General features: G+C 38.5%; 1 protein-coding gene across 1 annotated transcript; it reads right to left on the bottom strand.

Annotated features, from left to right (window-relative positions):
• Positions 1-1663: 1663 nt before the first annotated feature.
• LOC118839453 (60S ribosomal protein L34-like) lies at positions 1664-2017 on the bottom strand. Its single transcript, XM_036746922.1, has one exon. The coding sequence runs from the start codon at positions 2015-2017 to the stop codon at positions 1664-1666; it is 354 nt and encodes a 117-aa protein (XP_036602817.1).
• Between the last annotated feature and the right edge of the window lie 20414 nt (positions 2018-22431).

The raw sequence follows: 22431 nt of genomic DNA on the forward strand, positions 1-22431 counted from the left end.
TAATAGTCCCTCCCTTCAAGGAGGTTGCATAATACTAGGGGGAAATGGTTTAAGATGGTTTATTTATTTGTATACAGATAAGGAAATATAAGGTAATTTGAAGAGAGAACAAATCATTAAGAAAGGTTTCATGGAGAAGATGACACGTGAGCTGACCTCTGATGGAAGTCAGGAATTTTAACAGTTAAGTGGGAAAAGAAAGCATTCCAGATCATATGGGTTGTTGCAAGGGCATGGAGAAAAGTGATGGAGAATTTAGTTTGGAAAATTCCCCATAGACCTTCCCCTCCTTATAGTCATAAAGGAAGAATTTCAGGTCCTCTCTATTGAAGTTTAACCCTTTCCAGGTTTTTAGGGTGATATTACTACAGGGTAGGAAAAGCCTGTTCAGTCACTGTTCATCATTTTCAGCCTCCCTTTCCAGTCACTGTGGAGGCCCGTGACCTTGTTTGGGATAGCCCTGAAACTCATGTGGTCATTGTAATTTGAAGCTTTTGGTGCTAAATCTCCAAAAATGAGCCTGGAACCCCATCACTGGGGCAAGTTGAAGTCCATGAATCAGCCAATAAATGAATTCTTAGGAGAACAAAAGGGAGTGGAGGCCCAAGGGATGAGAAAGTAGAAGATGGTATAGACCATAAATATTCCTTTGATGAACTTAGCTCAGGAGAAATCAGGCAGTCAAAAGAATGAAAGAGAAAGTAGAGGTGTCCCAAGTGCTAAACTTTCTCTGAGCACTTTCCACCCCCATCCTGAGGTCCTGAGGAATATCCCCAATTCCTTTGTCAATCACATTCTCCAAATCAATCTAGGCACTACCCAAAACAGTTCCAGACAGGCCAGTGGATCCCAGAAAAGTGGGACTGGTGACTTTGGAGAATAGGTCTTACTGCAGTGACCACTAGAAGTTTCCCTGTAGCAGTGCCCAGATGCCCATCCTTAGCTCCTAAGAGATACAGAGCTCATGCAATACTGGGTATCAAAAAGATCAGTGAGTAGCACCAAGTCTGTAGTAGAGGGACACCAGTGTTGCGCCTTTGCAAAGAAAGGGGTTGGCATTAAGCTTGTGTGTGTGTGTGTGTGTGTGTGTGTGTGTGTGTAAGGATGCCATAAAAAAATAAATCACAGTGGTTGAGACAGAAACAAGTTGACTAGGGAGGATAAATGAACAACCCTTACAAGAAAAGACCAAAGCCAATAAAAAAATATTTTGCAGGAAAGGAAATTGAGACAAGATCCCTTGAAGAAGTTGTGAAAATACCACAACAAGTTCTGCAAGGCCCCCTGAAATGAAAATGGAACAACTCTGACAAACTCCAGAATAGTTCAGAATAATCAAAGAACTAAGTGGAAATGTCAAATAAATTAATATAGAACTTAGAGCTCTTGTTATCTATCTATCTATCTATCTATCTATCTATCTATCTATCTATCTATCTATCTGTCTGTCTGTCTGTCTGTCTGTCTGTCTGTCTGTCTGTCTGTCTACCTATCTATTTATAGTTTACAACCTTCAGTTACACAGGCTTTTAAGTTTTAAATTTTCTCCCCTTCCTCTTCACCCCTCTTCCCCAAGATGGCATGCAATCTGATATAGGCTCTACATATACATTCATATTTTTTTTAAATTTTAATTTTCTTTATTATTCAAAAAATATCCTTTTTATTTACTTTTTTGACTCTGTGCTTGTGCCTTCAACACCTTCACAACAACTTTCTGCTCCTCAATCAGAAAAGCACGCTTGATCCTGTCACGGACACACTTAGCACACATGGAGCCACCATAAGCCCTGCTGACATGCTTTTTTGTCTTCGATAGCCTCATAAGAACTTTAGGTCTCACTGCACGGACACCTCGAAGTCTTCCTGGGCATACACCACAGGCTGATTTTGGTGCTTTTCCAACTTTCTTGGTATAAAGGTAAACAATTCTGTTACCCGGGGTTTGTGACAGCCAAGTTTTGTTGACAGCTGTATTGTAGGACAGCCTACGGCGATATGTCAGATGCTGAACCATTTTTAATTTCTGTCAGGTCCGTCACCGGAAGAGGGAAAAAAAAACATATACATTCATATTAAACATGTTTTCACATTAGTCATGGGATAAAGAAGAATTATAAACAATGGAATGAACCACAAGAAAGAAGAAACAAAAGAAAAAAGAAAGAAAGCAAATTGTATGCTTCAATCTGCATTCACACTTTTAATTCTTTCTCTGGATGTGGATAGCATTTTCCATCATGGGTCTTTTGACGTTGTCTTAGAATCTTGCATTGCTAAGAGCCAAGTCTATCAAAGTTAGTGTAACAACAATGCTACTTGCCACTACTGTGGCTGTGTAAGGCCAGTAACATCAGCACACAGGAGGGCTGCCAGCATAGGTTCTTTGATCTGCTTTTCTGGGGAAAGCAACTTTAAGGGGTTAACAATCTTACTTTAATCCATCAAACATGTATCAATCACTTAGTTCAGGGGGGAAAGCCAGCACCCTAAACTTCAGAGAAAACACAAACAGAAATTACAAGCAGAAATTAAATAAACAGAGCAAAATAACACAAATCAAAAGACGGGCTTCTAGTTACTAGAGAGAAAAGCACCAAAATCTGGGTTTTCCAAAGCTCCAAAGGCTACCCAGAGTATCATCTGGTCAAATCACATGACACTCTTCCAGTGAGTGAGTCCCAAGTAAAATGATAACCTCAGAGTATGTATACACTTCTTCAGGGTCAGAGGGCATCACAATCATGGGACTCAAATCCATGTGACCTAGGCCTTCCCATGACTTAAGCAAGTCATCAAAGACTCCCTATTCAATCAAAGACTCTTGATTGAAACAAAGATAAGACTCAAAGGCACTTGATTGCCTTAGTGCTGAGAAGCACTCCAAAAATGAAAGACAACAAAAAGTCCCACTTTACTTGTCATTACAGTTAGTCATCACACAATGTGGCTGTAACTGTGTATAATATTCTCCTGGTTCTGCTCCTCTCACTCAGCATCAATTCATATGTCTTTCCAGGTTTTTCTGAAGTCTACCTCTCATCACTTCTTACAGCACAATAGTATTCCATTACATTCCTGTACCACAATTTGTTCAGTCATTCCCCAAGTAATAGGCATCCCCTCAATTTCCAATTCTTTGCCACAACAAAAAGAGATGCTACAAATATTTTTCCATTTGTATGATCTATTTGAGACACAGCCCTAGGAATGGCATTGCAGGGTCAAAGGATATGCATATTTTTATAGCCCCTAGGAAATAATTCCAAATTGCTCTCCAGAATGGTTGGATCAGTTCACAACTCCACCAACAATGAAATCACATTTCAATTTTCCCACATCTTCACCAGCATTTATAGTTTCCTTGTTTTGTCATGTTAGCCAATTTGATAGGTGTGATGTGGTACCTAAAAGTTGCTTTGATTTGCATTTCTCTAATCAATAGTGATTTAGAACATTTTTATATGACTATAGATATCTTTAATTTCTTCCTCTGAAAACTGGCTGTTCATATCCTTTGACCATTTATCAATTGGCAAATGACTTGTACTCTTATTAATTTGACACAATTCTCTATACATTTTACAAATGATGGCTTTACCAGAGACACTGGTTATAAAAATTATTTCCCAGTTTTCTGCTTCCCTCCTAATCTTGGTTGCATTGGCTTTGTTTGTACAAAATAATTTCAATTTAATGTAATCAAAATTTCCATTTTGCATTTCACAATGTTCTCTTTCTCTTGTTTGGTCATAAACTCTTCCATTCTTCATAAATCTGACATGTAAACTATTCCTTGCTCTCCCCATTTGGTTATAGTATCAGCCTTTATATCTAAATCATGTACCCATTTTGACTGTTTTGTTACATGGTGCAAAATATTGGTCTATGTCCAGTTTCTGCAATATTGTTTTCCCAGCAGTTTTTGTGAAATAGTGAGTTCTTATCCCAGAAGCTTGGGTTTATCAAACAGTAGTTTACTATGAGCATTGAATACTTTGTCTTATGTACCTAATCTATTCCACTGATCTACCACTCTATTTGTTAGCCAGTGCCAAGTAGTTTTGATGACTATTGCTCTATAATACAATTTAAGATCTGGTATGACTAGGCCACCTTCTCTAGCACTTCTTTTCATTAATTCCTTGATATTATGGACCTTTTGTTATTCCAGATGAATTTTGTTGTATTTTTTCTAGCTCTAAAAATTAATTTTCTGGTAGTTTGATTCGAATGGCACTGAATAGGTTAATTAATTTAGGTAGAATTGTCATTTTTATTATATTAGCTTGGCCTACCCATGAGCAGCTGATGTTTTTCCAATTTTTTAGATCTGACTTTATTTGTGTAAAAAGTGCTTTGTAATTTTGTTCATATGCTTCCTGGGTTTGTTTTAGCAGGTAGACTCTCAAATATTTTATAATGTCTACAGTAACTTTAAATGGAATTTCTCTTTCTATCTCTTGCTGGTGGGCTTTGTTAGTAATATATTGAAATGCCTTTGATTTATGTGGGTTTATTTTATGTCCTGCCACTCTGCTAAAGTTATTTTTTTATTTCAAGTAGTTTTTTACTTGATTCTCTAGGATTCTCTAAGTATATCATCATATCATCTGCAAAGAGTGGTAACTTTGTTTATTCTTCACCTATTCTAATTCCTTCAATTTCGTTTTCTTCTAGTACCATATTGAATAACAGTGGTGATAATGGACATCCTTGTTTCACCCCCAATCTTATTGGAAATGCTACTAGCTTATCCCCATTACATATAATACTTGATCTCTACATTAGGTAGATGCTACTTATCATTTTAAGGAAGACTCCATTTATTCCTATGCTCTCTAGTGTTTTTTTTAATAGGAATGGGTGTTGTATTTTGTCAAAATCTTTTTCTCCATCTATTGAGATAATTATATGCTTTCTATTAGTGCTGTTGTTATGATCAATTATGCTGATAATTTTCCTAATATTGAATCAGCCCTGCATTCCTGGTATAAATCTTACCTGGTCATAGTGTATTATTCTTGTGATAAGTTGCTATAATCTTTCTGCTAATATTTTATTTACAATTTTGGCATCTATTTTAATTAGGTAAATTGGCCTAAAATTTTCTTTCTCTGCTTTGACTCTTCCTGGTTTAGACATAAGTTCCATATTTGTATCATAAAAAGAATTTGGTAGGACTCTTTCCTTGCCTATTTTCCCAGTCTATATAGTATTGGAATTAATTGTTCTTTAAATGTTTGATAGAATTTGCTTGTAAATCCATCTGGCCCTGGAGATTTTTTTTCTTAGGGAGTTCACTGATGGCTTGTTTAATTTCTTTTTCTGAGATGGGGTTATTTAAGTATTTTATTTCCTTTTCTGTTAGTCTGGGCAATTTATATTTTTGTAAATATTAATCCATTTCACTAAGATTGTCAAATTTATAGACATATATTTGGGCAAAATAGTTGCCAATGATTATTTTAATTTCCTTTTCATTGGTGGTGAATATACCCCTTTCATTTTTGATACTGGTAATTTGGTTTTCTTCTTTTTTTTAAAATCAAATTAACTATAAAGTTCATTTATTTCATTGGTTTTTTCATAAAACCAGCTCTCAGTTTTATTTATTAGTTCAATAGTTTTCTTAATTTCAATATTACTAATCTTTCCTTTGGTTTTGAGTATTTCTAATTTGGTATTTAATTGGGGATTTTTAATTTGTTATTTTTCTAGCTTTTTTAATTGCATGCCCAATTAATAATTAATTGATGACCTCTTTCTCTATTTTACTCATATAAGTATTTAGAGATATAAAACTTCCCCTAATAACTGCTTTTGCTGTATCCCATAAGTTTTGGTATGTTGTCTCATCATTGTAATTCTCATAGACTAAGTTATCGTTTCTATGATTTGCTGTTTGACCAACTCATTCTTTAGGATTAGATTATTTAGTTTCCAAATGATTTTTAGTCTATCCTTCCATGGCCCTTCACTACACATATTTTTATTGCATCATGATCTGAGAAGTATGCATTTAATATTTTTGCCTTTCTGCATTGGATTGTGAGGTTTTTATGCCCTAGTACATGGTTAATTTTTGTGTAGGTGCCATGTACTGCCAAGAAAAAGGTATACTCCTTTCTATGCCCGTTCAATTTTCTCCAAAGGTCTAACATATCTAACTTTTCTAAAATTTCATTCACCTCCTTAACTTCTTTCTTGTTTATTTTGTGGTTAATCAAGTTCAGAGAGGGGGAGGTTGAGGTCCCATGCTAGTATAGTTTGCTGTCAATTTCTTCCCTCAATTTCTCTTCTAAGAATCTAAGAACCATTTAGTGCATACATGTTTAGTGATGATATTGCTTCATTGTCTATGGTGCCTGTTAGCAGGATATAGTTTCCTTCCTTATCTTTTTAAATTAAATCTATTTTTGCTTTTGCTTTGTCTGAGATCAGGATTTCTACCTCTGCTTTTTTTTTTTTACTTCAGCTGAAGCATAGTATATTCTTCTCCAGTCTTTTACCTTTAAACTTTGTGTATCCTTCTGTTTCAAACAGGTTTCTTGTAAACAACATGTTGTAGGATTATGATTTTTAATCCATTCTGCTATCCACTTCCATTTTATGGGAGAGTTCATCCCATTCACATTCACAGTTATGATTACTATCTGTGTCTTCCCCTCCATCCTATCCTCCCTCTTTATGGTTTTCTATTTCCTTTCTCTCTTTCCCTCCTCACTAGAGTTTTGGTTTTGACCACTGCCTCCCTCTATCTGCCCTCCCTTTTCTTTCCCTTTTCCCTTACTACTTCTCCCCTCCCTTCTATTGCTTCCTCCCTCTTCTTTCCCCTTTCTCCTCCAAGTACTTATAGGACAAGTCAGATTTCTATACCTTACTGAGTGTGTTATTCCCTTTTTGAGCCAAATCCAATGAGAGTAAAGTTCAAATAATGCACATCACCCTTCTTTCTTTCCATCTCCTGTAATATGTCTTTGTGATTCTTCATGTAATGTAATTTACCTTCTTTTGCCTCCTTTTCTCTTCTCCCATTACAATCTTTTTTCTGTGCTTAATTAGGTTTTTTTTATCATCACATTAAAATTGACTTAAACCCACCCCCTCTGTCTATGTACTTCCCTGCTATATGATGTAATAAAGAATAGTTCTCAAGAGTTGCAAGTAGCATCTTCCTATGTAAGGATGTAAACAGTTTGTCCTTATTGAATAACATGACTTTTTTCCCTTTCCTGTTAACCTTTTTATGCCTCTCTTGAATCTTGTATTTGAAGACCAAATTTTCCATTGAGCTCTAGTCTTTTCATCAGAAAAGTCTAGAAGTCCTCTATTTCAATGAATGTCTATCTCCTCCCTGGAAAGATTATGCTCAATTTTGCTGGGTTCCTGGGTTTGCTGATCCTTGGCTGTAATTCAAGCTCCTTTGCCTTATGGAATATCATGTTCCAAGCCCCCAGTCTTTTAACGTAGAAGCTGCAAGGTCCTGTGTAATCCTGAGTGTGGTTCCAATATTTGAATTGTTTCTTTCTGGCTGCTTGCAGTATTTCCTCCTTGATCTGATAATTCTGGAATTTGGCTAGAATATTCCTTGGTCTTTTCAATTCAGGATCTCTTTCAGGAGGTGATCAGTGGATTCTTGTGATGACTATTTTACCCTCTGGTTCTAAGACCTCAGGGAAGTTTTCCTTGAAGATTTCTTGAAAGATGCTGTCCAGGCTCTTTTTTCTTCATGGTTCTCAGGGGATCAATAATTCTTAAATTGTCTCTCCTGGATCTATATTTCAGGTCAGTTGTTTTTCCAATGAGATATTTTATGTTTTCTTCTATTTTTTCATTCTTTTGATTTTATTTGACTGATTCTTGATGTCTCATAGAGTCATTAGCTTCCAGTTTCCCAATTCTTATTTTTAACAAATTGTTTTCTTCAGTTAGCTTTTGTACCTCATTTTCCATTTGGCCAAATCCACTTTTTAAGGAGTTGTTTTCTTCAGTGTATTTTTTTTTCCATTTTGTCAATTGTATTTTTAAATTTTTTCTTCTACTTCCCTTATTTGACTTTTAAAATCCTTCTTCAGGTCCTCCAAGAAGCTTTTTGGGCTTGAGATCAGTTCATATTCCCCTTTGAGGTTTCAGGTGTGGCTATATTGACCATGTTGTCCTCTCCTGAATTTGTGTTTTGATCTTCCCTGTCACCAAGATATTCCTCTATGGTCATTGATTTTTTTATTCTCCTTGCTCATGTTGTTTGCCTTTTTTCCTGGTTCTTACATCTGATCTCTGCTTCTGGGGCCCAGGAGGCACTGTTCCAGACTTCTTGTGCTGGGGGCTAGGAACCTGGTTTCTGGTTTTCTGTGCTGGGGCCTCAGGTGCTGGCAGCAGGATACTGTAGTGGTCTGGCAGTTTACCTGGTGCTCAGCTAGAGCTGGTAGTAGTACCTGGAGTGTGCCTGGTGTTGGCACTTGCCTGCTCTTCCACCCTGGGGCTCAGGATCTCCCACTGGTCTGCTGAGGTGGGGCTTGCTGCTGGCTTGCCAGGATGCCTCCCATCCTTTACTGGTCCCCTTCAGCCACAGTAAGAGTGACCTTTCCCATTAATCTCCCTAGCCTCCTGAGCTAAAAGATTGCTATACCCTTTCTTTCTGATGGATCCACTATTCCATGATTTTTCCTGGGGTAATATTTTCTGGGTTTTTCAAGATCAACAAGGGAGGGTGAGAGCTACTGATTACTGTTTACTGCTTACTCTACCATCTTGGCTGCCAGAAGTTTAAATAGGTGATTTTTAAACATTCAGTCTGAGGGCTGACAGCCCCAGAAGCAGCTACTGCCACTGCTACAGGTCCTGTGCAGGACTGTACTTCTCTCTCACCCAATTCCAACATACCCCTCCTCCTGTGCTGAGAGGTCTGGGGATTGCAACTGCTGCCAGTGATTCAGTCCCCTGGGGTCTGTTCCAGCTTTGCTATGGTCAGGTCTACACTTGCATAGCCTGTGTACTAGACTGTGCTCCTCTCCCAACCTGGTGCAACAGACCTTTCTTGTCCACCCTCCATGTTGTCTTGGGCTGGAAATCTGCCACACTCTGTCTCCTTGTGGATTCTGCCACTCCAGAATTTGCTCAGATTCACTTTCCCAGATGTATTAGAAGGCGCCTGAGGGAGAACTCAGGTTTCATTATGCCATCCTGGCCAGAACTCAGAGCTTTTAAGGAAGAAATCAGTAAGCCTAACTAGAGAATAGAAAAATTACAAAACAAAAAGGAATATGTTCCATATCAGTAGATATTCTGAAAAAGAAGATAACAGAGGTGGAATATAAAAATGCATAAAGAAGGAAAAATACTGGAAAAAAAGATAAATCTAAGCATGGAAGAACACATGAGAGCTTTACTGAATCAGAATACTGAAAATGAAGCTAAGATATGAATAATTTAAGGGTTTTAGACCTTTAAGATAAACAGAAGCTGGTCTCCATGTCTGGAATTCTCTGTCTGTTCACATCTCTCTCTTGGTTTCCCTGGGAGGCTTTTCCAGTCTTTTTCTCTCCCTCTCCCCCAGGTCCTAATGCCTCCCAGTTTTAGATAACCTTACAGCTACTCTGTATATTCTTTGTCAGTATCTAGTTATTTATATATTATCTCCCCCTTTAGAATGTAAACTCTTTGAGGGCAGGGATTGTTTTTGGTCTTTGTGTCTCTACACCTTAGCAAAGTTCCCTTTGGTGAATAGTGTTTAATAATTGGTTGTCGATTGACTGACTTGATTGTTGACTACATATGCTGTCTCCTAACCCAGGGTGGCTGATCTCTTCAGTTGGACAAAGTTAAACATGAAGAAATAGTTATAATAACTGAAATAATTATGGTGAATTCTCCCCTTCTGATCATCACCCTAATGCCTTTTTAGGCAGGCAGAAAGGGTATTATTCCTAGATGAATGAATCAAAAGCCCTTGCCCTTACAACTTCTGGGTTAGTTCGGGAAAAAACAGAGTAGGAAGTTATTTCAAAATTAATTCAAGAAATTTTGCTAATGATTCTCTTTCAGATTTTCTAAAGGCTTCAGAGCAGGATCATTTTAAAATCCTTTCTTAATATTTGTAAATATTAGAGTAGTATAAAGATGGGAGTAGTTTGCCTCCACAACAGAAAAGTCAATAAAACATTTTTAAGTACCTACCAATTTCCAGAAAGTGTGCAAAATACTGAGGATACAAAGAAAAGTGAAAGACAGCGTAGGCTTTCAAGGAACTCCCAGGCTAACAAAGTGGAAAACATGCTTGAAACTTGCCCTTAAGAAGTTTATGACCCAGTTCTTTTTACCCTGGCCAGAATAAACTACTGTAATGAACTTCCTGGGTTTTGGTTTCTATATCCTTCAAGTTCTCACAGATGATACTATTCAATTCTAATTCATTCATTCATTCATTTATTCAATCAATCAATCAGTAAACATTTATTAAGTTCCTACTATGTGACAAGCTCTGTGCTAATCACTGCGGATGCAAAAAGAAGTAGAAGATAGTCCCTGCCCTCAAGGATATTATAACCTAATGAGGGAGAAGCCAGAGCCAAGATGGCAGAGTAAAGGCTGGGGACTCACCTGAGCTCTCCTCCAAACCCCTCTAAATACCATTAAAAATGACTCTAAACAAATTATAGATCAGCAAACCCCACAAAAAGTGGAGAGAATAAATTTTCCAGCCCAAGACAACTTAAAAGTTTGGCAAGAAAGGTCTTTTACACCAGAGTGAGAGAGGAGTGCAGTCTAGCACAGGCCATGCCAGCACAGAGTAGCACCCAGAAAACCAGGAGCAGGGCTTGGGGTGCCTGGATCAGTGGCAACAGTGGTAGTTTCCAGACCTCTGAGCCCACAGATGTCTAAGACAACTTATAAGGTCAGCAGAAAAGTCTGTAGCACCTGTGTGAGAGCGGAACAAAGTTCACTGTAGGTCATGCCAGGACAACCCTGGCCCCAGCAAACCAGGGGGCAGGCTGAATTCAGGCTGATTCAGGAGCCACTGAATCAGCAGCAGCAGCAGCTTCTTCCAGAATATGCAGCCCACAGATGGTAGAGGGGTTGGACAACTGGTCAGAAGGAGATCACATGGGTCTTTTTGCTAGCACAGAGCAGGATTCTGTTGCTTTGCTCATACTTGGATCCAGGTTGCAGGGCTAGGTAGCAATTCCAGGGGGAGGAGGAGCCCTACAACACCAGAGCTTGTGGCAGAAGTGGAGGGGTAACCCTCCTGATAGTTCCAAGGCAGAAAAGAGTGCTTGTGGTCACTCACAGACCAGAGCACAGGCCAGGACAGAGTAAACATAAGTCTTCTTAGATCATACTACCTTGGAAGAACTGAAAACTTACAGTTTCCTAGAAGTATATCTGAAAACAGCTGTACAAAACCCCTGAAGCTTTGGACAGTGTACCCTCTACCCTGGAAGAAGAGCCCTACTTTAACAAAAAATTAAAAGTCAAGCAATAGCCTGGGAAAATGAGCAAAAAACAGAAAAACATTACAACTATATAAAGTTACTATGTGGACAAGGAAGATCAAAATATACACTCAGAAGAAGACAGCAAAATCAAAGCTCCTACATCCAAGACTCCAAGAAAAATATGAGTTGGTATCAGGTCATGGAAGAGCACATAAAAGATTTTGAGGAAAATTTGGGATGAGAAATAAGAGTCATATAAGAAAATCATGAAAAAAAGAGTCAACATCTTAGTAAAGGAGACAAACAAAAAATTCTGAAGAAATTAACACCTTAAGAAACAAAATAGGACGAATGGTAAAAGAGGTAAAGAGGAGAAGAATGCTTTAACAAGCAGAATTGGCCAAATGGAAAAAGAGGCACGAAAATTCACTGAAGGAAAAAAAAAACTTCTTGAAAAGTAGAATTGGCCAACTGGAAAAGGAGGTACAAAACCTCACGGCAGAAAATAATTTCTTTTTTTTCTCTTAGCAACTATTTTATTATTTAATATTTTAGTTTTCAACATTGATGTCCACAAGATTTTGAGTTACAAATTTTCTCCCCATTTCTACCCTCCCCCAACTCAAAGATGGCATATATTCTAGTCAGCCCTCCCTTCTGTCACCCCACTCCCCCCTATCACCTTTCTCCTTACTTTCTTATAGGGCTGGATAGATTTCTATGCCCCATTCCCTATATATCTTATTTCTCAGATGCATGCAAAAACAACTTGTTTTGAGCATCTGCTTTTAAAACTTTGAGTTCCAAATTCTCTCCCCTCTTCCCTTCCCACCCACCCTCCCTAAGAAGACAAGCAATTCAACATAGGCCACACATATATCATTATGTAAAACATTTCCACAATACTCATGTTGTGAAAAACTAACTATAATTCCCTCCATCCTACCCTGTCACCCTTTATTCAATTTTCTCCCTTGACCCTGTACCTTTTCAAAAGTGTTTGCTTTTGATTACCTCCTCCCCCTATCTGCCCTCCCTTCTATAATCCACCTTTTTTATCTCCTTTCCCCTACTTTCCTGCGGGGTAAGATACCCGATTGAGTGTGTATTTTATTCCCTCCTCAGGTTAAATCCAATGAAAGCAAGATTCGCTCATTCCCCCTCACCTGCCCCCTCTTCCCTTCCAACAGAACTACTTTTTCTTGCCACTTTTATGTGAGATAATTTACCTCATTCTATCTCTCCCTTTCTCCCTCTCTCAATATATTCCTCTCTCATTCCTTAATTTAATTTTATATTTTTTAGATATCATCCCTTCATATTCAACTCGCCCTGTGCCCTCTGTCTCTCTATATATGTATATTCCCTTGAACTGCCCTAATACTGAAGGTCTCATGAATTACACACATCATCTTTCCATGTAGTAATGTAAACAAAACAGTTCAACTTTAGTAGGTCCCTTATGATTTCTCTTTCTTGTTAACCTTTTCATGCTTCTCTTGATTCTTGTGTTTGAAAGTCAAATTTTCTATTCAGCTCTGGTCTTTTCACTGAGAAAGCTTGGAAATCCTCTATTTTATTGAAAATCCATATTTTGCCTTGGAGCATGATACTCAGTTTTGCTGGGTAGGCGATTCTTCGTTTAATCCTAGCTCCTTTGACCTCTGGAATATCATGTTCCAAGCCCTTTGATCCCTTAATGTAGAAGCTGCTAGATCTTGTGTTATCCTGATTTTGTTTCCACAATACTCAAATTGTTTCTTTCTGGTTGCTTGCAGTATTTTCTCCTTGACCTGGGAACTCTGGAATTTGGAGACAATATTCCTCGGAGTTTTCTTTTTGGGATCTTTTTCAAGAGGTAATCAATGGATTCTTTCAATTTCTATTTTACCCCTCTGGCTCTAGAATATCAGGGCATTTCTCCTTGATAATTTCTTGAAGGGTGATGTCTAGGCTCTTTTTTTGATCATGGCTTTCAGGTAGTCCAATATTTTTTAAACCACATCTTCTGGATATATCCTCCAGGTCAGTGAGATATTTCCAATGAGATATTTTACACTGTCTTCCATTTTTTCCTTCCTTTGGTTCTGTTTTATAATATTTTGATTTCTCATGAAGTCACTAGCTTCCACTTGCTCCAATCAACTTTTTAAGGTGGTATTTTCTTCAGTGGTCTTTTGGACCTCCTTTTCCATTTTGGCCAATTCTGCCTCTTAAGGCAGTCTTCTCCTCATTGGCTTTTTGGAGCTCTCTTGCCATTTGGGATAGTCTATTCTTTAAGGTGTTATTTTCTTCAGTATTTTTTTTGAATATCCTTCAGCAGGTCATTGACTTGTTTTTCATGGTTTTCTCGCATCCTTCTCATTTCTCTTCCCAATTTTTCCTCTACTTCTCTAACTTGCTTTTCCAAATCCTTTTTGAGCTCTTCCATGGCCTGAGACCAATTCATATTTTTCTCGGAGGTTTTTGATGTAGCCTCTTTGATTTTTACTTCTTCTGGCTATATGTTTAAATCTTCTTTGTCACCAAAAAAGGAATCTAGAGTCTGAGTCTGAGTCTGAGTCTGCGTCCTTTTTCTTTTTTTTTTATTTTTATTTTATTTTATTTTTATTTTTTTTTTCAAAATAAGATATTTTTATTTTATTTTTTTGGTCTCCTTGAACCTATCATTTTATTAGCATAGGGAAATACTACTAGATTCCCAGTCGCTGCCTTTATTCCCCTGTTGCTGTTGTTCTTCATTCAGTTTTGTCTGGCTTTTCATGATCCCATTATGGGGTTTTCTTGGCAAAGATACTAGAGCGGCTGAAGGAAAGCAGCAGTTAAGTGACTTGCCCAAGGTCACGTAGCTAGTGAGCATCTGAGACCAGATTTTTTTTTCTTTTTTTTTTTTAATTTAAATTTATTTATTTAACATATTGGGTTTTCAGCATTGATTTTCACAACAGTTTGAATTACAAATTTTCTCCCCATTTCTACCCTCCCCCCACTCCAAGATGGCTTATATTCTGGTTGCCCTGTTCCGCAGTCAGCCCTCCCCTCTATCACCCCCCTCCCCTCTCATCCCCTTTTCCCTTCCTTTCTTGTAAGGCAAGATAAATTTCTATGCCCCATTGCCTGTGTATCTTATTTTTTAGTTGCATGCAAAAACTTTTTTTGTTTTTGAACATCTGATTTTAAAACCTTGAGTTCCAAATTCTCTCCCCTCTTCCCTTCCCACCCACCCTCCCTAAGAAGTCGAGCAATTCAACCTAGGCCACACATGTATCATTATGTATAACCCTTCCACAATACTCATGTTGTGAAAGGCTAACTACATTTTGCTCCTTCCCAACCCATCCCGCTTTATTGAATTTTCTCCCTTGACCCTGTCCCCTTTCCAAAGTGTTTGTTTTGATTACCTCCACCCCCATCTGCCCTCCCCTCCATCATCCCCCCCTCTTTTATTTTTTTTAATCTTCCTCCCTCTTCTTTCCTGTGGGGTAAGATACCCAACTGAGTATGTATGGTATTCCCCCTCAGGCCAAATCTGATGAGAGCAAGGTTCACTCATTCCCCCCTCACCTGCCCTCTCCCCTCCTCCCACAAAACTGCTTCCTCTTGCCACCTTTATGCAAGATAATCCACCCCATTCTATCTCTCCCTATCTCCCTCTCTCAGTATGTTGCTCTCTCATCCCTTAATTTCATTTTATTTCTTTTAGATATCTTCCCTTCATCTTCAACTCACCCTGTGTCTGCTCTCTCTCTTTTACATATATATCTCTCTCTATATATACACATATATATACATAAACACACATATATATATACACACATACATACACATGCATACATATACACATAAATACATACATACATACACATTCACTTATATATATACATAAACATATACATACATATATATATGTGTATATATATGTATATATATACATATATATATATATGCATATTCCCTTCAACTACCCTAATACTGAGGTCTCATGAATCATACACACCATCTTTCCATGTAGGAATGTAAACAAAACAGTTCAACTTATTAAGTCCCTTGTAATTTCTGTTTCTTGATTACCTTTTCATGCTTCTCTTGATTCTTGTGTTTGAAAGTCAAATTTTCTATTCAGTTCTGGTCTTTTCACTGAGAAAGCTTGAAAGTCCTCTATTTTATTGAAAATCCATATTTTGCCTTGGAACATGATACTCAGTTTTGCTGGGTAGGTGATTCTAGGTTTTAATCCTAGCTCCATTGACCTCCGGAATATTGCATTCCAAGCCCTTCGATCTCTTAATGTAGAAGCTGCCAGATCTTGGGTTATTCTGATTGGGTTTCCACAATACTCAAATTGTTTCTTTCTGGCTGCTTGCAGTATTTTCTCCTTGATCTGGGAGCTCTGGAATTTGGCGACAATATTCCTAGGAGATTTCTTTTGGGGATCTATTTGAGGAGGCGATCGATGGATTCTTTCAATTTCTATTTTGCCCTGTGGCTCTAGAATATCAGGGCAGTTCTCCTTGATAATTTCTTGAAAGATGGTATCTAGGCTCTTTTTTTGATCATGGCTTTCAGGTAGTCCAATAATTTTTAAATTATCTCTCCTGGATCTATTTTCCAGGTCAGTGGTTTTTCCAAGGAGATATTTCACATTGTCTTCCATTTTTTCATTCCTTTGGTTCTGTTTTATAATATCCTGACTTCTCATAAAGTCACTAGCTTCCACTTGCTCCAATCTAATTTTTAAAGTAGTATTTTCTTCAGTGGTCTTTTGGACCTCCTTTTCCATTTGGCTAATTCTGCCTTTCAAGGCATTCTTCTCCTCATTGGCTTTTTGGAGCTCTTTTGCCATTTGAGTTAGTCTGTTTTTTAAGGTGTTGTTTTCTTCAGTGTATTTTTCAGTATTTTTTGGGTCTCCTTTAGCAAGTCATTGACTTGTTTTTCATGGTTTTCTCGCATCCTTCTCATTTCTCTTCCCAATTTTTCCTCTACTTCTCTAACTTGCTTTTCCAAATCCTTTTTGAGTTCTTCTATGGCCTGGGACCAGTTCATGTTTTTCTTGGAGGCTTTTGTTGTAGGCTCTATGACTTTGTTGTCTTCTTTAGGCTGTATGTTCTGGTCTTCTTTGTCACCAAAGAAAGAATCCAAAGTCTGAGACTGAATCTGGGTGTGTTTTTGCTGCCTGGCCATATTCCCAACCACCTTACTTGACCCTTGAGTTTTTCAGTGGGGTATGACTGCTTGTAGACTAACAAGTTCTATGTTCCACATTTGGGGGGGAGGTGCCAGCTCTGTCAGAGCCGCACTCCTCCTTCCCCAAGGACCCCCAGTCCAGGCTGGACTTAGATCTTCAGCAGGCTGTTGCAATCCTGCTCTGATCCGCCACTTAATTCCTCCCACCAGGTGGGCCTGGAGCCAGAAGTAACAACAGCTGTAGCTGCCCCACCTCCGCTGCCCCTGGGGCTGGAAGCCGAACCTGGAACTCCTTCCACTCCCTCAGCCTTTCCCACTAACCTTCTCCGCAGTCTTTGGTGTTTGTGGGTCGAGGGGTCTGGTAACTGCCGCAGCTCACTGATTCAGGGCGCTAGGGCATGCTCTGCCCCGTTGCTGGTGTTGCTGGTCCACGCCGCTCAGGCTGGGTTCTGCTCCACTCCTTTCCCAGCTCCCAGCTCCCAGCTCCCAGCTCCCAGCTCCCAGCTCCGTGTGGGATAGACCTCACCCAGAGACCATCCAGGCTGTCCTGGGCTGGAGCCCTGCTTCCCTCTGCTGTTCTGTGGGTTCTGCCGTTCTAGAATTGGTTCAGAGCCATTTTTTATAGGTTTTTGGAGGGACTCGGGTATGGAGCTCACTCTAGTCCCTGTTTACCAGCTGCCATCTTGGCTCTGCCCCCCCCCCCCCGTGTCCTTTTTCACTGTCTGGTCATGTTCTCAGCCAAGTATTTGACCTTTGAGTTTTTTGTCAGGTTATGAGTGCTTATAGAGTAAAGAATGCTTTGTCCCAAGCTTTAGGGGCTGTGCTGCTGTTTTCAGAGCTACTTCTACTCCATTATCACCACAAGTTCTGCCACAACTGCTCCTTCCTCCCCCAAGAACTGCCAACCAGGATTGCAACCCAGATCTAAGCAGGGCAAACAAGCCCTGGACTCCCACTCTGGTCTGCTGCTTGACTCCTCCCACTGAATGAACCAGGGACTCCAGAAGCAGCTGAAACTGGAGCACCACTGCCACACCACCCCTGCCACCCCCAGGGCTGGTGGCTAGACCACTCTCTAACCTGATCTAGCAGTTTACCCACTAACCTGCTTTGTGGTCTTTGGTATTTGCGGGTTGAGAAGTCTAGTAACTGCCACAGATCAACGATTCATGGTCCTAAGGCCTGCTCCTGTTGACTCCCAGTCTGGTCTGTCCTGGTATGGCCCATGCTGGGCTGCACTCTCCTCCTAGCACCATGCGATAAACCCTTCTCAGAGACCATCCAGGCTGTCATGGGCTGGAGACCTGCTTCCCTCTGTTATTTCATGTGTTCTGCAGCTCTAGAATTTGTTCAGAGCCATTTTTACAGGTATTTGGAGGGATATGGGGGAGATCTTAAGTAAGTCCCTACTTTCCAGCCACCATCTTGGCTCCACCCCCAAGAAAATATTTTTTTAAAAATTAGAATGGAGCAAATGGAAGCTAAGGACTTTATGAGAAATCAAGAGATTGTAAAACAAAACCAAAAGAATGAAAAACAGAAAACTATGTGAAATATCTCATTGGAAAAACACTGACCTAGAAAATAGGTCCAGTATAGATCGTTTAAAAATTATTGGACTCCCTGAAAGCCATGATCAAAAAACAAGCCTAGTCATCATCTTTCAAGAAATGATCAAGTAAAACTTCCTTGATATTCTAGAACAGAGGGTAAAGTAGAAATTGAAAGAATCCACTGACCACCTCCTGAAAGAGATCCCAAAATCAAAACTCCCAGGAATATTGCAGCCAAGTTCCAGAGTTCCTATGTCAAGGAGAAAATTTTGCGAGCAGCCAGAAAGAAACAATTCAAGTATTGTGGAGCCACTCTCACAATACCACAAGATTTATCACCTACATTAAAAGATCAGAGGATTTAGAATATGATATTCTGGAGGTTAAAGGAGCTAGGACTCAAACCAAGAATCACCTATCCAGCAAAACTGGGTATAATCCTTCAGAGGGAATATTCAATGAAACAGAGCACTTTCAAGCATTCTTGATGAATACACCAGAGCTGAATAGAAAATTTGACTTTCAGACATAAGACTCAAAAGAAGCATAAAAAGGTAAACAGAAAAGAGAAATCATAAGGGACTTAATAAAGTTGAATATATTACTACATGGGAAGATGATACTTGTTACTCATAAGAACTTTCTCTTTATTAGGGCAGATAGAAGGAGTATATATGGACAGAAAGTACAGGTGTGAGTTGAATATGAAGGCATGATTTCTTAAAAAAATAAAATTAAGGGGTGAGAGAGGAAAGTTCTGGGAGAAAGGGAAAGGGAGAGGTAGAATAAGGTAAATTACACTGGAGGGGAAGAAGAGGGGGGGTGTAGTGGGGGAATGAGTGAACATTATTATCATCAGAATTGGCTCAATGAGGGAATAACGTATACACTCAGTTGGGTATAGGAACCCATCTTACCCTATAGGAAAGTAGGGGGATAGGGAGGAAGTAGAGGTGGGGAGTGTGACAGAAATGAGGGCAGTTTAGGGGAGGGGTAGTCAAAGGCAAAAGACTTTTGATGATGGGCAGGGTGAAAGGAGAGACAGAATAGAATAAAATATGGTGGGAGATAGGATAGCTAAATAGGATTGCTAAATAGGATAGGATAGCAATAGTAAACTGTGAAAAAAAAATTGAAGGAATTTTCTGTGCTGACAGCCTCATACCTCAAACATATAGAGGACTGAGTCAAATTTACAAAAATGAGCCATTCCCCAATTAATAAATGATCAAAAGAGATATGAACAGTTTTCACATGAAGTAATCAAAGCTACCTATAGCCATATGAAAAACAGTTCTAATTGACTATTGACTGGAGAAATAAAAATTAAAACAGTTCAGAGGTGCTACCTCATACCTATTAGATTGGCTAATAAGACAGAAAAGGAAAATGACAAATGGTGGAGGGGATGTGAGCAAAATGAGACACTGATGCACTGTTGGTGGAGTTGTGAACTGATTCAACCATTCTGTAGAGCAGTTTGGAACTATGCCCAACAAGCTAAAACGCCATGCAGACTCTGACTTAGCAATACCAACACTTGGTCTGTATCCCAAAAGAGATTAAAAAAAAGGAAAAGGACCTTTATGTATTAGCAGCTCTTTTCTGTGAGTGAACCATTGGAAATTGAGAGGACGTCCATGAATTAGGGAATGGCTGAACAAATGATGGTGTGTGATTATGATGGAATAGTATTGTGCTATAAGAAATGGTAAATAGGATGCTCTCTGAAAAACCTGGAAATGAGCTTGCGTGAGCTGATTAAAAGTGAAATGTACTGTGTACAAAGTAACAACAATATTGTAAGATGATCAGCTGTAAATGACTTAGCTATTCTCAGCAATGTAATGATCCAAGTCAACTCTGAAGGACTTATGATGAAAAATGCTATCCATAGCCAGAGAAAGAACTGATGGTGGGTCTGAATATAGATTGAAGCATACTTTCTTTTTTGCTTGCTTTATTTTTCTTGAGGATTTTTCCCCTTTTCGGTCTATGTTTTCTTTTATAACATGACTATTATGGACATGTTTTGCATGACTACACATGTATAAACTATATGGAATTGCTTGCCTTTTCAATGGGGGTGAGTGTGAGGAGGGGGTAAAGGAGAGAATTTGGAACTCTTAAGTTTTAAAAATGAATGTTAAAAATTGCTTTACACATAATGGGGGATATAAAATACATGGAAATAAAATACAAGTAAAATAAAATACAAAATAAATGAGAAACAAAGCAATCTAATGGGAGAGGTAATATGAAAACAAGTATATATCAATCAAGCTATATACAAGACAAATAGGAAAAAATTAAAAGAGGAGAGGCACTAGAATTAAGAGGAGTTGGGGAAGGCTTCCAGTAAACAAATGGGATTTTAGTTAAGAAGTCAGGAAGGTCAGTAGGCAGAATGAAAGAGAGTGTTCCAGTATGGGGGACAGTCAATTGATAGGCTTGGATCTACCCCCACTGACTAGAAATCATCTGGCCTCTAGGCAAGGGAAATAAAAAAGACCCTGGATCCATAGCCTACAGGTTGAACATCTAGTCTGTTCTATTAATGATCCATTTTTTTCAGTAACTGTGTTGCTACTTGTTATTCCATATCTGAAATCTTCTCTTCACCTTTTAGAATCACTAGGTACCACTTTTTCCTCAAACATTTACTGATTTCTTCAGTTTTTAGCATTTTCATTCTCTTGAGTAGAACTTTGTAGATAGCCATAAGTATATTTGCTTATTTGTATTTATGGTGCATACCACACCATCATTCTAGGAAAATATAAATTTCTAGAAAACATGAACTGTTATGTTTTCTGTTTATTTATCAGTATATGAGTGACTTATACACGGTAGAAACTTACTCTTTTTTATTTTCAATTGGATTGAATTAAACTGAATTCTTAGCTTTTTCCTCATGATCAGTTCTTCACTTGGTACTGAGTTTTAATAAAAAAAAAGCTTCCTCTCTTACACGTCTGAATGGATCCCTAGGTTTCCTGCCCAGTATTCCAGTTCCCGTGGGACTGGTATCCTCTCTGGTTTATCCATTTCTCAAAGGGATTGGAATCTGGTCTAGAATTCCAGTCTCCATGACTTCATTGTTGTTGCTAGGTCTCTCCAACATCCATCACCTTCTGGAACCTGTGACTTTGTCTTTCTCTTGCCAATCTCCCCTAATGCTATGCTCCAAATGTTTCTGCCTGCTTGGATTTCCATCCTTCACCTATTGCCAGATTCTCCAAATTGCATGCCCCAACTTCCTGCCAAGATCAATTACCACTTACTGCTTGCTTATTCTGATGCCAAATTCCCACATGTTTGTATTTTTTATTGTTCACTACTAGGACTTTCCCTAACTCAGATCTTCCCCAAAGACTTCAGGTCTGAAAAAACACAGATATGGCCTATTCTGCCTTTAATAAATCCTGGATTCTGACAGCTGTGAAAACTGAAGAAATGTAGCTCTTATTCATGAATTTCAAAATAGCATTTTTTAAAAGCAAGGCAACTAATATTGCCCAAGCAAATTGAGTGTTAAATTGGAAGGAAAGACTAGAGAAACAGTTATAATAATTACTTGTTAAATCTTCAGACCATGGAAGCATTATGATTTTCAATAGAGACCTGATAGTAGAATAATTAAAGAAACTTACTCAGGTTTTGATAACAGGAAGTCAAGAAATCATTGCTATATGGTAGAGGGCCAATAAATATTTGTTGAATGAACAAGTAATAGAACCTGAATTATAATCCAGGGTTATATCATCCAATGCACCAAGTGTCATGCTCAATAAAATATGATGTGAATTTAATTGAAATTGTTTTTCAGCCATATTCTTAAGCCATTATGGACTGTATTGCTTGACTTATTCAGTGATGAGATCATAGAATTTTGGAGAAGATTGAAAATCTAATCTCTTTGTGCCAGATCTTCTCCAATTCGAGAATAAAGTCTCAGTCATCTACCCCACCCTTCCAATTTCCACTCCTCTATACTAAGTAGAACTAACTCAGAGGAAAAAAGAGAATAAATATCTGACAGATTACAGTGATACTTTCTTCACAAAGTTGACAGAAACAGAAACATTTCAGGTTTTGATATTACCATATATACCATATTGTAACTCATATACTCAAAGGCATATAATATATGAACATAAAAAGCATCAAAACCCCATAGCGCTATGATGTCTTGGGTATTAACTAAAACAATCTCCTTTTGAAAATATTGTACACCCTCCTCTGTGGAATAACCC

The sequence above is a fragment of the Trichosurus vulpecula genome, chromosome 2, assembly GCF_011100635.1.
Source record: "Trichosurus vulpecula isolate mTriVul1 chromosome 2, mTriVul1.pri, whole genome shotgun sequence".
In the NCBI taxonomy this organism is placed as follows: domain Eukaryota; kingdom Metazoa; phylum Chordata; class Mammalia; order Diprotodontia; family Phalangeridae; genus Trichosurus; species Trichosurus vulpecula.